This window comes from Anomaloglossus baeobatrachus, chromosome 2, assembly GCF_048569485.1.
Source record: "Anomaloglossus baeobatrachus isolate aAnoBae1 chromosome 2, aAnoBae1.hap1, whole genome shotgun sequence".
Classification (NCBI taxonomy): domain Eukaryota; kingdom Metazoa; phylum Chordata; class Amphibia; order Anura; family Aromobatidae; genus Anomaloglossus; species Anomaloglossus baeobatrachus.
In genome coordinates, this window is record NC_134354.1 from 652,545,404 (window position 1) to 652,560,059 (window position 14,656).

The 14,656-nt window shown below is 42.7% G+C and overlaps 1 protein-coding gene across 3 annotated transcripts in view; it reads left to right on the forward strand.

Annotated features, from left to right (window-relative positions):
• Nucleotides 1-14,343, forward strand: part of RBMS2 (RNA binding motif single stranded interacting protein 2) — a 206,091-nt gene extending 191,748 nt beyond the window's left edge. For 2 of the 3 annotated variants that reach the window (XM_075334441.1, XM_075334442.1), the window contains exons 11-14: nt 1,430-1,540; nt 1,636-1,713; nt 1,961-2,036; nt 13,730-14,343. In XM_075334441.1, the coding sequence (XP_075190556.1) occupies nt 1,430-1,540; nt 1,636-1,713; nt 1,961-2,036; nt 13,730-13,764 (300 nt within the window). In that variant the 3' untranslated portion in view covers nt 13,765-14,343. Of the gene's footprint in view, nt 1-1,429; nt 1,541-1,635; nt 1,714-1,952; nt 2,037-13,729 lie in introns of all 3 variants that reach the window. The other variant, XM_075334443.1, reaches the window with a different exon arrangement.
• Nucleotides 14,344-14,656: the final 313 nt, after the last annotated feature.

Genomic DNA, 14,656 nt, shown 5'->3' on the forward strand with positions numbered 1-14,656 from the left:
CTTATCTTGGTGCTCTGCTCAGGGAGTTTCTCCCTGGCCATTTGCATTGCCTATTTTTCTTTCCTTCCTGCAGTCTGGGTTGGAAAAAGGTTTGTCGCTTAGCTCCCTTAAAGGACAAGTCTCTGCGCTATCCGTATTCTTTCAGAAGCGCCTGGCGCGACTTCCTAAGGTACGCACGTTCCTGCAAGGGGTTTGTCATATCGTTCCCCCTTACAAGCGGCCATTGGAACCCTGGGATCTGAACAAGGTTCTAATTGCTCTCCAGAAGCCACCTTTCGAGCCTATGAAGGAGATTTCCTTTTCTCGGCTTTCACAGAAAGTGGCTTTTCTGGTGGCGGTCACGTCTCTTCGGAGAGTGCCAGAGCTGGCGGCGTTATCTTGCAAATCTCCCTTCCTGGTGTTTCACCAAGACAAGGTAGTACTGCGTCCAATTCCAGAGTTTCTTCCCAAGGTGGTATCTTCCTTTCATCTCAATCAGGATATCACTTTACCATCTTTGTGTCCGCATCCAGTTCACCAATTTGAAAAGGGTTTGCATCTGTTGGACCTGGTGAGAGCACTCAGGATCTACATTTCCCGCACGGCGCCTCTGCGCCGTTCGGATGCACTCTTTATCCTGGTCGCTGGTCAGCATAAAGGGTCGCAAGCTTCCAAATCCACCCTTGCGCGGTGGATCAAGGAACCAATTCTTCACGCCTACCGTTCTGCTGGGCTTCCGACTCCTTCTGGACTGAAGGCCCATTCTACCAGAGCCGTGGGTGCGTCCTGGGCATTACGGCATCAGGCTACGGATCAGCAAGTGTGCCAGGCGGCTACCTGGTCGAGTCTGCACACTTTTACCAAGCATTATCAGGTGCATACCTACGCTTCGGCGGATGCCAGCCTAGGTAGACAAGTCCTGCAGGCGGCGGTGGCCCACCTGTAAGAAAGGGCTGCCTGACAGCCCGATCACGAGGTATTCTTTTACCCACCCAGGGACTGCTTTTGGACGTCCCAATTGTCTGGGTCTCCCAATTAGGAGCGAAAAAGAAGAAGGGAATTTTGTTTACTTACCGTAAATTCCTTTTCTTCTAGCTCCAATTGGGAGACCCAGCACCCGCCCTGTTTTTTCTTAGGGTATTTGTTTTTCGGGTGCACATGTTGTTCATGTTGATAAGTTACGTTCTCCGATATTGTTTATCGGATTGAATTTGTTTTTGAAACAGTTATTGGCTTTCCTCCTTCTTGCTTTTGCACTAAAACTGAGGGACCCGTGCTCCCACGGGGGGGTGTATAGCCAGAAGGGGAGGGGCCTTACAGTTTTAAGTGTAGTACTTTGTGCGGCCTCCGGAGGCAGTAGCTATACACCCAATTGTCTGGGTCTCCCAATTGGAGCTAGAAGAAAAGGAATTTACGGTAAGTAAACAAAATTCCCTTCTTTGTTTTCTAGGGAACTGTCCTCACTCCCACCATGGACCATGCTATTTCCATCCAGCCTGCTTCCATGATGGGACCTCTGACTCAGCAGCTGGGACACTTGTCACTGGGGAGCACGGGAGCGGTAAGAGATGATTAGGGACAGAGATCCATTATTTGTAATCACCGTTGTTTGAGGCCTTAATCCTGAAATGTATTCTTTCCATTTTATTTTCCCAGTATATGCCAGCTGCAGCCGCTATGCAGGGGGCTTATATCCCCCAGTACCCGTCCGTGCCTTCTACTGTCTCCATAGAGGTGAGGAACAGACCTTGGAACGAGCAAGTGTAGGATCTCATAGGAGAGTTATGTTTGATGATTACATGTGTAGGTTTATTCTTGTACCAATGAGCAATTTTAGGACTTTTTAGCTCATCATTCTAGTTTATACAGTTCTTTTAGATTGTTCTACAATGTAAATTAAAGTGTGCAGCATTGAAGGGTGATTGGGGCCGGTTACATCTGACAGACTCCTCCTAATAATTTGTTTTGCTCAGGAGAGCAGCGGGCAGCCTCAGCAAGTTGCCGTGGAAACCACCACAGAACACGCCGCCTATTCTTACCAGTGAGAGAAAGTGCAGGTAAGACTTAGGACACCTCGTCGAGAAGCTTCCCGCAGAGCGAGAGGTCAGTTAGAGATCAGTGATGTAAAGACACTGGACCACTATCGTCAAAAATGGCGCAAACTGCCCCCACTCTTCATCGCACTCTCCAGCTCCACCACTGCATAGTTATCAAGTGCCACGCTATTATGAAAAATTTGGTGCAAATTTTACCAACCCAACTTTGTAGGCATTGGAATACACTTCCCGACATTAGATAAAAAGCTGATACCAAAGTCTCAAATGTCTCAAGTCAATTTTTTTGCACAAATTCTGGAAAAAGAACAGGAAACCAAAGAGTTAATGTAGAATTTTGTGCAAATTGCGACTTTTCTGCATGTTTAATATTGTTGAAGTGTAAATATATTTGCTCCACTCCTTTTTGAAGACATTTCTAACCTGTCTAGGATATGAGAGCTTTATACTCCACACCATAAGGTTACACCACCACCCCTTTTCTCATTATTTTTAAGTTTTAGCGTCGTAACTAACAACTGGTATAATAAAGGGCATAAAACATTGATAAATTAGACGTGGGAATATACAGCAATGAAATGTCACAATTTACACAAAAAAATTGAAGCCAATGCATTGATAAATGTCCCTCACTGTTGAAGCCTCTGAAGAACAATCAGCCTTCTACATATTGAGAGACTGATAATGGACATTAAAGGGAAAGGATGATCAGAAAATGACTATTGTTTAAATCAGGTTTTTGTCCAGGGTTAACACAAAAGTCTGCAGTTACTCTGTGTACTAGTGAATTGAGCAAGACCGCACATATCTAATCAGCATGTGGCCGGGAGCGTGCATATTACATATATGCGGTCACATGACTGTCTGCTCACAGCATCGAAGAATCCTGACAGTGCGGACTGTGCGCTCACAAGTCTGCAGTCACATAGAGTAACTGAAGATTTTCATGTTAAACGTGGACAACTCCTTTAAATATTTAAATATTTTTTTTTTTATTTTGGCAATGTTTTTTTTCCCTATATTACAATCTGTGTTCAGATTACAAAATAGAAGTCTTGCAATTTTTGCACTAGCTACAGTGCCTTGCAAAAGTATTCGTCCCCCTTGAATTTTTCTCATTTTTCCCACATTTCGGGCTTCAAACATAAAGTTGAAAATTTTAATGTTATGGTGAAGGATCAACAACAAGTGGGACACAATTGTGAAGTTGAACGTAATTTATTGCTTATTTTAAACTTTTTTAAAAAATAAATAACTGAAAATTGGGGCGAGCAATATTATTTGTCCCTTTACTTTCAGTGCAGCAAACTCACTCTATAAGTTCACTGAGGATCTCTGAATGATCCAATGTTGTCTTAAATGACTGATGATACCAGCCCATACCATTACCCACCTCCACCTTGCTGGCGTCTGAGTCGGAGTGGCGCTCTCTGCCCTTTACTGATCCAGCCTCTGGCCCATCAAGAGTCACTCTCATTTCATCAGTCCATAAAACCTTTGAAAAATCAGTCTTAAGATATTTCTTGGTCCAGTCTTGACCTTTTATCTTATGTTTCTTGTTCAAAGGTGGTCGTTTTTCAGCCTTCCTTACCTTGGCCATGTCCCTGAGTATGGCACACCTTGTGCTTTTTGATATTCCAGTAATGTTGCAACTCTGAAATATGGCCAAACTGGTGGAAAATGGCATCTTGGCAGCTTCACGCTTGATTTTCTTCAATTCATGGGCAGTTATTTTGCGCCTTTTTTGCCCAACACGCTTCTTGCGATCCTGTTGGCTATTTGCCATGAAATGCTTGATTGTTCGGTGATCATGCTTCAAAGGTTTGGCAATTTCAATACTGCTGCATCCCTCTGTAAGACATCTCACAATTTTAAACTTTTCAGAGCCCGTCAAATCTCTCTTCTGACCCATTTTGCCAAAGGAAAGGAAGTTGCCTAATAATTATGCACGCCTTATATAGGGTGTTGATGTCATTACACCACACCCCTCCTCATTACAGAGATGCACATCACCTGATTTACTTAATTAGTAGTTGGCTCTCAAGCCTATACAGCTTGGAGTAGGACAACATGTATAGAAAGTATCATGTGATCAAAATACTCATTTGCCTAATAATTCTGCACACAGTGTATGGAGTGCTAAACACAGACATGAGAAGGCTCTGACCCTTTGCACCTCCATAGTTTATCATAAAGCACCTTTTTATGTGTCTTACTGAAGCTGCATGTAGCTTTGGAGGAGAAAGTCAGCTCCTTTACCATTTGGTAATCTATTCATCTGCACAGGTTGCACCAGTGGTATGTCAGCCCCTGATTTTATGTACGGTTGACTAGGTTTATAGCTATATAACTGCTTGCTTTTTGCGGTTCTGCTTTATCAAGTTATCAGCCATAGTCCCTCCAGACTATGCTAGCCACAGTGCCCCCTGACCGTGCCACCCACGGTACCCCCTGACTGTGCTAGCCACAGTGCCCCCTAATTGTGCCAGCTATATTGCCTCCTCACTGTGTCAGTCACAGTGCCCTCTGACTATGCCAGCCACAGTGCCCGCTGACTATGCCAGCCACAGTTGCCCTGACTATGCCAGCCACAGTACCCCTGACTATGCCAGCCACAGTGCCTCCTGACTATGCCAACCACATTACCCCCTGACTATGCCAGCCACATTACCCCCTGACTATGCCAGCCACATTACCCCCTGACTATGCCAGCCACATTACTCCCTGACTATGCCAGCCACATTACCCCCTGACTATGCCAGCCACATTACTCCCTGACTATGCCAGCCACAGTGCCCCTGACTATGCCAGCCACATTACCCTCTGACTATGCCAGCCACAGTGTTCCCTGACTATGCCAGCCACAGTGCCTCCTGACTATGCCAGCCTCATAGCATATAGAAAAAAAGCCTGGCACTCGCTTCTTCAATGCAGAACTGTAGAGTTTATTGAATAGGCACTGTACAGGCTTCATAAGTCTGAGGTGTTTTAGACTTTTTCTGAATATTTTTCAAACACACACATATTCTATTTGGAAATGAATGAGTTAAAATATCTCACTCTGCACCTGAATATGCCATAAAATCACTACACTGTGTGCAGACTTATTAGGCAAGTTGTATTTTAGCGCATTTTTTTTATTATTGATCAACAACTATGTTCTCAATTAACACAAAAGACTCATAAATATCAAAGCTTAATATTTTTGGAAGTTGGAGCGGGTTTTTTTTTAGATTTGGCAATCTTAGGAGGATTTCTCTTTGTGCAGGTAACTATTACTGTGCATAATTATTAGGCAACTTAATAAAAACCAAATATATTCCCATCTCACTTGTTTATTTTCACCAGGTAAACCAATATAACTGCACAAATTTAGAAATAAACATTTCTGACATGCAAAAACAAAACCCCAAAAAATTTGTGACCAATATAGCCACCTTTCTTTATGATGACACTCAACAGCCTACCATCCATAGATTTTGTCAGTTGCTTGATCTGTTGTGTGCAGCAGCCACCACAGCCTCCCAGACACTGTTCCGAGAGGTGTACTGTTTTCCCTCCCTGTAGATCTTACATTTTATGAGGGACCACAGGTTCTCTATGGGGTTCAGATCAGGTGAACAAGGGGGCCAAGTCATTATTTTTTCATCTTTTAGACCTTTACTGGCCAGCCATGCTGTGGAGTAGTTGGATGCATGTGATGGAGCATTGTCCTGCATGAAAATCATGTTTTTTTTAACGATACCGACTTCTTCCTGTCACAAAAAATCGTGTAAAAAACACGTATAGGAGACTTATTCAGATTAAAATATCAAATTTTATTAATATAACCAAAAAGGTAAATTCGTTATACATACATATAGGTATGAGGTAAGTGGATTCTATATTCACCCACCCATCAATGAACCACCCAGGTCAGCCCATCATAGTACAAGGACCATAGATAAACAGCCAGTGCAATAAGTAGTAAAGGCACACCATGTGAACAAATAGTCACATCAGACAATCGCCATATATGGACTTACCCATGGTGTAAAAATAGGAAGCCAAACAAAGGTGGTTCAGAGGTGGACAGGCAAATACCCTTCAACCCGGACGCGCGTGTCGCCAAAGCTTCATCAGCGGGGTGCAGGCGAATGGCCAACCCGGACGCGCGTGTCGCCAAAGCTTCATCAGCGGGGTGCAGGCGAATGGCGACTTCTTCCTGTACCACTGCTTGAAGAAGTTGTCTTCCAGAAACTGGCAGTAGGTCTGGGAGTTGAGCTTTACTCCATCCTCAACCCGAAAAGGTCCCACAAGTTCCTCTTTGATGATACCAGCCCATACCCCACCAAGGACACTATCTGCAAGGAGTTTGTATGTTCTCCCCGTGTTTGCGTGGGTTTCCTCCGGGTACTCCGGTTTCCTCCCACACTCCAAAGACATACAGATAGGGAACCTAGATTGTGAGCCCCAATGGGGACAGTGTTGCCAATGTATGTAAAGCGCTGTGGAATTAATAGCGCTATATAAATGAATAAAATTATTATTATTATTATTATACCAGTACCCCACCTCCATCTTGCTGGCGTCTGAGTCGGAGTGGAGCTCTCTGCCCTTTACTGATCCAGCCTCTGGCCCATCCATCTGGCCCATCAAGAGTCACTCTCATTTCATCAGTCCATAAAACCTTTGAAAAATCAGTCTTAAGATATTTCTTGGTCCAGTCTTGACATTTTATCTTATGTTTCTTGTTCAATGGTGGTTGTTTTTCAGCCTTCCTTACCTTGGCCATGTCCCTGAGTATGGCACACCTTGTGCTTTTTGATACTCCACTAACGTTGCATCTCTGAAATATGGCCAAACTGGTGGCAAATGGCATCTTGGCGGCTTCACACTTGATTTTCCTCAATTCATGGGCAGTTATTTTGCGCCTTTTTTGCCCAACACGCTTCTTGCGACCCTGTTGGCTATTTGCCATGAAATTCTTGATTGCTCGGTGATCACGCTTCAAACATTTGGCAATTTCAAGACTGCTGCATCCCTCTGCAAGACATCTCACAATTTTGAACTTTTTAGAGCCCGTCAAATCTCTCTTCTGACCCATTTTGCCAAAGGAAAGGAAGTTGCCTAATAAGTATGCACCCCTTATATAGGGTGTTGTTGTCTTTACACCACACCCCTCCTCTTTACAGAGATGCACATCACCTTATTTACTTAATTGGTAGTTGGCTCTCAGCCTATACAGCTTGGAGTAGGACAACATGTATAATAAGTATCATGTGAGCAAAATACACATTTGCCTAATAAGTCTGCACACAGTGTATAATAACACAGAATCAACAAGAAAGTATGATACATAATCTGAAATATATATGGTCATTAATATATCACATCCAAAGTGTCCATTGATCTAACAACTAGACAAATTATATAGCAGGAAGCAGTGACTGTAGCGATGACATACAGTCATATGAAAAAGTTTGGGCACCCCTATTAATGTTAACCTTTTTTCTTTATAACAATTTGGGTTTTTGCAACAGCTATTTCTGTTTCATATATCTAATAACTGATGGACTGAGTAATATTTCTGGATTGAAATTAGGTTTATTGTACTAACAGAAAATGTGCAATCCGCATTTAAACAAAATTTGACCGGTGCAAAAGTATGGGCACCTCAACATAAAAGTGACATTAATATTTTGTAGATCCTCCTTTTGCAAAAATAACAGCCTCTAGTCGCTTCCTGTAGCTTTTAATGAGTTCCTGGATCCTGGATGAAGGTATATTTGACCATTCCTGTTTACAAAACAATTCCAGTTCAGTTAAGTTTGATAGTCGCCGAGCATGGACAGCACGCTTCAAATCATCCCATGGATTTTCAATGATATTCAGGTCTGGGGACTGGGATGGCCATTCGAGAACATTGTAATTGTTCCTCTGCATGAATGCCTGAGTCGATTTGGAGCGGTGTTTTGGATCATTGTCTTGCTGAAATATCCATCCCCTGCGTAACTTCAACTTCTTCACTGATTCTTGCACATTATTGTCAAGAATCTGCTGATACTGAGTTGAATCCATGCGACCCTCAACTTTAGAAGAAAGAAAAATCCAGCTTCCAGAGTAGTAGTAAAACTGATGCAAAATTTTATTAAAGGACGTAAAAATTAATATGATGACAAAAATAGGGAGCCCATATGCGGCGTAAGGCTACGCGTTTCGAACGCTGCCTGCGTTCTTTGTCAAGTCTGAGTGAACATGTTTCATTTTTAAATCTTGGTAGATAATGTTCGCATGTACATTTCAGATGATAGAGGTTTTTTTTTTTATGTGGAATTTTAATATCAAAAATCTTTTCTGTATATATAAAAAAATCTGTTCACTTATTGTTGAATTTTTGTATTGTTGTTTTGTATGTTATCTACCCCATGCTGGCACATGTGCTTTCTGATTAAACACACTCCTCCCATTGGTAGGAGTGAGTTTAAATGCTTGTGAGCAAGACATGTTCACTCAGGCTTGACAAAGAACGCAGGCAGCGTTCGAAACGCGTAGCCTTACGCCGCATATGGGCTCCCTATTTTTGTCATCATATTAATTTTTACGTCCTTTAATAAAATTTTGCATCAGTTTTACTACTACTCCGGAAGCTGGATTTTTCTTTCTTCTATTGGACCCTTGCACTGCCAGAGTGTTATCCTTGCATGCCGGACTTTGCCCCAGTTGAGCTGGATCACTTTTTTTCTGACCCTCAACTTTAACAAGATTCCCGGTGCCAGCATTGGCCACACAGCCCCAAAGCATGATGGAACCTCCACCAAATTTTACTGTGGGTAGCAAGTGCTTTTCTTGGAATGCCGTATTTTTTTGCATCCATGCATAACTCCTTTTTGTATGACCAAACAACTCAATCTTTGTTTCATCAGTCCACAGGACCTTCTTCCAAAATGTAACTGGCTTGTCCAAATGTGCTTTTGCATACTTCAGGCGACTCTGTTTGTGGCGTGCTTGCAGAAACAGCTTCTTTCGCATCACTCTCCCATACAGCTTCTCCTTGTGCAACGTGCGCTGTATTGTTGACCGATACACATTGACACCATCTGCAGCAAGATGAAGCTGCAGGTCTTTGGAGGTGGTCTGTGGATTGTCCTTGACTGTTCTCACCATTCTTCTTCTCTGCCTTTCTGATATTTTTCTTGGCCTACCACTTCTGGGCTTAACAAGAACTGTACCTGTGTTCTTCCATTTCTTTACTATGTTCCTCACAGTGGAAACTGACAGTTTAAATCTCTGAGACAACTTTTTGTATCCTTCTCCTGAACAACTATGTTGAATAATATTTGTTTTCAGATCATTTGAGAGTTGTTTTGAGGAGCCCATGATGCCACTCTTCATAGGAGATTGAAATAGGAGAACATCTTGCAAGTGGCCACCTTAAATACCTTTTCTCATGATTGGATACACCTGCCTATGAAGTTCAAAGCCCAATGAGCTTACAAAACCAATTTAGTGCTTTAGTAAGTCAGTAAAAGGTAGTTAGGAGTGTTCAAATCAAGAAATTGATAAGGGTGCCCATACTTTTGCACCGATCAAATTTTGTTTAAATGCGGATTGCACATTTTCTGTTAGTACAATAAACCTCATTTCAATCCAGAAATATTACTCAGTCCATCAGTTATTATATATATGAAACTGAAATAGCTGTTGCAAAAAAACAAATTGTTGTAAAGAAAAAAGGTTAACATTAATAGGGGTGCCCAAACTTTTTCATATGACTGTAATAACCTTCCGTTCCCTGCCGATAATATTAGGGGACGTATGAAATGCTTGTTGGTCCGAAATTTATATGACTCATAACAGACACGATTATATCATCATATCTAATATCATATCTAATTAACCATTAACCTTTTCCTGTCTATCAAATAAATAATAGAGATGATATTCCTAGTCAGGAGCACCACATAAAGAGAGTCCCTGCTGGTTCCTCAGTGAATTATGCCAGCCACTGCAATACATTTTCATGCAAAGTGTCCCTTTTACTGTGCTAGCCACAGTGTTCCATCACATTTCCAGGCTCAGTGCCCCCAGACTATGCTAGCCACGGCACTGTAACATATTCCCAGCCACAGTGTTACCTTACTATGCTAGTCACAGAGGACCAGCACATTATCAGCCACATCGCCTCCTATCTGCTAGCCACAATGCATCAACACATCAGCCACAGTCAACCTCTTATTATGCTAGCCACAGCGCTCCATCACATTATCAGCCACAGTGCCCCTGACTATACTAGTTACAGCTATCCATCAAATATACAGCCACACTACCCCCTGACTGTGCTAGTTTCAGTGCCCTATCACATTTCCAGCCATGGTAACCCTTGACTATGCTATGGTAGTTTCAGTGTTCCATTCCATTTCCAGCTATGGTACACACTGACTAAGGCGGGCTTTGCACGTTGCAACATCGGTAACAATGTGTTACCGATGCTGCAGCGATATTCCCGCCCCCGTCGCACGTTCGATATCTAGTGAAAGCTGCCGTAGCGATTATTATCGCTACAGCAGCTTTACACGCACATACCTGCCGTGCGACGTCCCTCTGGCCGGCGACCCGCCTCCTTCCTTAGGGGGCGGGTCGTGCGGCGTCACAGTGACGTCACACGGCAGGCGGCCAATTGAAGCGGAGGGGCAGAGATGAGCAGGATGTAAACATCCCGCCCACCTCCGTCCTTCTCATTGCAGCCGGCGGCAGGTAAGTTGAAGTTCCTCGCTCCTGCGGCTTCACACACAGCGATGTGTGCTGCCGCAGGAGCGAGGAACAACATCGTACCTGTCGCTGCACCGACATTATGGAAATGTCGGAGGCTGCAGCGATGATACGATAACGACGCTTTTGCGCTCGTTCATCGTATCAAAAAGGTTTTACACGTTGCGATATCGACTGCGACGCCGGATGTGCGTCACTTTCGATTTGACCCCATCGACATCGCACGTGCAATATCGCAACGTGCAAAGCCGCCCTAAGGCCCCTTTCACACGTCAGTGATTCTGGTACGTTTGTGCTTTTTTTAAAACGTACCAGAATCACTGACATACGCAGACCCATTATAATCAATGAGTCTGCTCACACATCAGTGTGCACGCGTGGCCGTGATTCTGCACGGAGACAAGTCAGTTTTTTTCTGGCATCACTGATGACCCACGACCACACTATGGGTGTGATCCGTGTGTGATCAGTGAAACACATACCAGAAAATCACGGACATATTATATATTAACTATTTTCAACTTACCTTGCCTGCGATTCGCTCTGCAGCCTCTGGTCTCGGCAGCTCCTGCCTGGCTCATGAATATTCATGAGAGCAGGAACAGCCGACCAGGAAGTAGGTGCTGAGAGCGGTGGGCGGACGCTGCAGAGCCAGAGACTTCAGCACCATGGACAGCAGGAGCGAAGGCAGGTGAGTAATGTCCATATGCAATCACCGGATCACGGATTGCACATGGGCAACCCACATGTGCCGTGAATCACGGCACACGGAGGGACATGTGCGTGTTTTACACGTCAGTGAAGAACGTCAGTGTTTATCACTGACGTTTGAAACGGGGCTAAGCTAGTTTCAGTGCCTTATCACATTTCGAGCCACACTATTCCCTGACTATGCTAGTATCAGTGCTCCATCATACAGTTAGGTCCAGAAATATTTGGACAGTGACACAATATTTGCGAGTTGGGCTCTGCATGCCACCACATTGGATTTGAAATGAAATCTCTGCAACAGAATTCAAGTGCAGATTGTAACGTTTAATTTGAAGGTTTGAACAAAAATATCTGATAGAAATTGTAGGAATTGTACACATTTCTTTACAAACACTCCACATTTTAGGAGGTCAAAAGTAATTGGACAAATAAACCAAACCCAAACAAAATATTTTTATTTTCAATATTTTGTTGCGAATCCTTTGGAGGCAATCACTGCCTTAAGTCTGGAACCCATGGACATCACCAAACGGTGGGTTTCCTCCTTCTTAATGCTTTGCCAGGCCTTTACAGCCGCAGCCTTCAGGTCTTGCTTGTTTGTGGGTCTTTCCGTCTTAAGTCTGGATTTGAGCAAGTGAAATGCATGCTCAATTGGGTTAAGATCTGGTGATTGACTTGGCCATTGCAGAATGTTCCAATTTTTTGCACTCATGAACTCCTGGGTAGCTTTGGCTGTATGCTTGGGGTCATTGTCCATCTGTACTATGAAGCGCCGTCCGATCAACTTTGCAGCATTTGGCTGAATCTGGGCTGAAAGTATTTCCCGGTACACTTCAGAATTCATCCGGCTACTCTTGTCTGCTGTTATGTCATCAATAAACACAAGTGACCCAGTGCCATTGAAAGCCATGCATGCCCATGCCATCACGTTGCCTCCACCATGTTTTACAGAGGATGTGGTGTGCCTTGGATCATGTGCCGTTCCCTTTCTTCTCCAAACTTTTTTCTTCCCATCATTCTGGTACAGGTTGATCTTTGTCTCATCTGTCCATAGAATACTTTTCCAGAACTGAGCTGGCTTCATGAGGTGTTTTTCAGCAAATTTAACTCTGGCCTGTCTATTTTTGGAATTGATGAATGGTTTGCATCTAGATGTGAACCCTTTGTATTTACTTTCATGGAGTCTTCTCTTTACTGGTGACTTAGAGACAGATACACCTACTTCACTGAGAGTGTTCTGGACTTCAGTTGATGTTGTGAACGGGTTCTTCTTCACCAAAGAAAGTATGCGGCGATCATCCACCAGTGTTGTCATCCGTGGACGCCCAGGCCTTTTTGAGTTCCCAAGCTCACCAGTCAATTCCTTTTTTCTCAGAATGTACCCGACTGTTGATTTTGCTACTCCAAGCATGTCTGCTATCTCTCTGATGGATTTTTTCTTTTTTTTCAGCCTCAGGATGTTCTGCTTCACCTCAATTGAGAGTTCCTTAGACCGCATGTTGTCTGGTCACAGCAACAGCTTCCAAATGCAAAACCACACACCTGTAATCAACCCCAGACCTTTTAACTACTTCATTGATTACAGGTTAACGAGGGAGACGCCTTCAGAGTTAATTGCAGCCCTTAGAGTCCCTTGTCCAATTACTTTTGGTCCCTTGAAAAAGAGGAGGCTATGCATTACAGAGCTATGATTCCTAAACCCTTTCTCCGATTTGGATGTGAAAACTCTCATATTGCAGCTGGGAGTGTGCACTTTCAGCCCATATTATATATATAATTGTATTTCTGAACATGTTTTTGTAAACAGCTAAAATAACAAAACTTGTGTCACTGTCCAAATATTTCTGGCCCTGACTGTATTTCCAGCCATGGTACACACTGACTAAGCTAGTTTCAGTGTTCTGTCACATTTCCAGCCATGGTACCCCCTGACTATGCTAGTTTCAGTGCTCCATCACATTTCAAGCCATGGTACCCCCTGACTAAGCTAATTCCAATGCTGCATCACATTTTCAGCCATAGTAAACCCCAGCCCAGTAAGTGACACATCAATAGAATTAGGGTCTCTGCCCCAAGATTATGCTGGTCTTAGAATAAATTGCAAAAACCTTTTGACAAATTGCCTTTAAGCACCACATTAATTTTATGGAACATTTCCTTATACCTTTTTAGCTTCTGCTCTTTTTATGGTTTGATTCTGAATTTCTAATGAAATTGTTTTATTTCTTTGATAGGTTCACATGTGAATATAAGTCAGCCCAGGAAGTGACCGGATGGAAAGCTGCAGGGTTGAACATGAGGCTTTACTCAATAATGGGGATAATTGAAAAAAAAAAAAACAAACAAAAAACAAAAAGAAAAAAAACATGCTGGGGGATGAATGAAGAAAAAAATATTTTTCTTTCTTTCTTTTGCAAAGAAGCATTTTTACTGCAATAAACTTTAGAACTTCCAAGGAACCAAAGCAGCTAGAAAAAGAGAACTCAAGAAACCTAATGAAACCAGAACAGACTTTCAAATCTCGACTGAGAAATACAAGAATAAAAAATCGAAAAAAGAAAAAAAATGAAAAAAAAAAAAAACAACAGAAAAAAATCCAACAAAGCATAAAAACAAATTCTATTTTAATAAGAAGATTTTTTTTGTCATTTTTTTACCGTAGAATATTTTTTTTTTTTTATTTAAATGCGTGACATACAAGGAAAGCGCAGCACCAGGACATAAGCGGCGAACCGTATGCGAAACAGAGACTGCAATGGGGAAGTTGCAATTTTGCTGCCTGACACCCTTTTCTTTTTCATTTTTTTAAGGACTGTGTGGCTGTTTTTTATTTGTGTATTTTGGGGTGGGTAGGGACTGAGGGGGGAGGGGAAAGGAGGGATGCAAGTGATATGCAAAAACATTTTTGGAAGGTGATTTTTTTCTTTCGTTTGCATTTTTTGTCAGTGCTTTTTTTTGTTTTAAATTCATGTCACCAATATTGACTATATTTTCCAAAATGGAAGCCATGGCAAATAGGCCCAGACAAAAAATGGATGCCAACATTTTAAGGACTAAGCTATTAGGATTGTGGGTAGGTTGAAACAGAAAACTGAAGAATTCAACAGAAGTGTTTGACTGCACAGCTCCGACTATAAGAGTAGACTGTTCACGTGGATTAT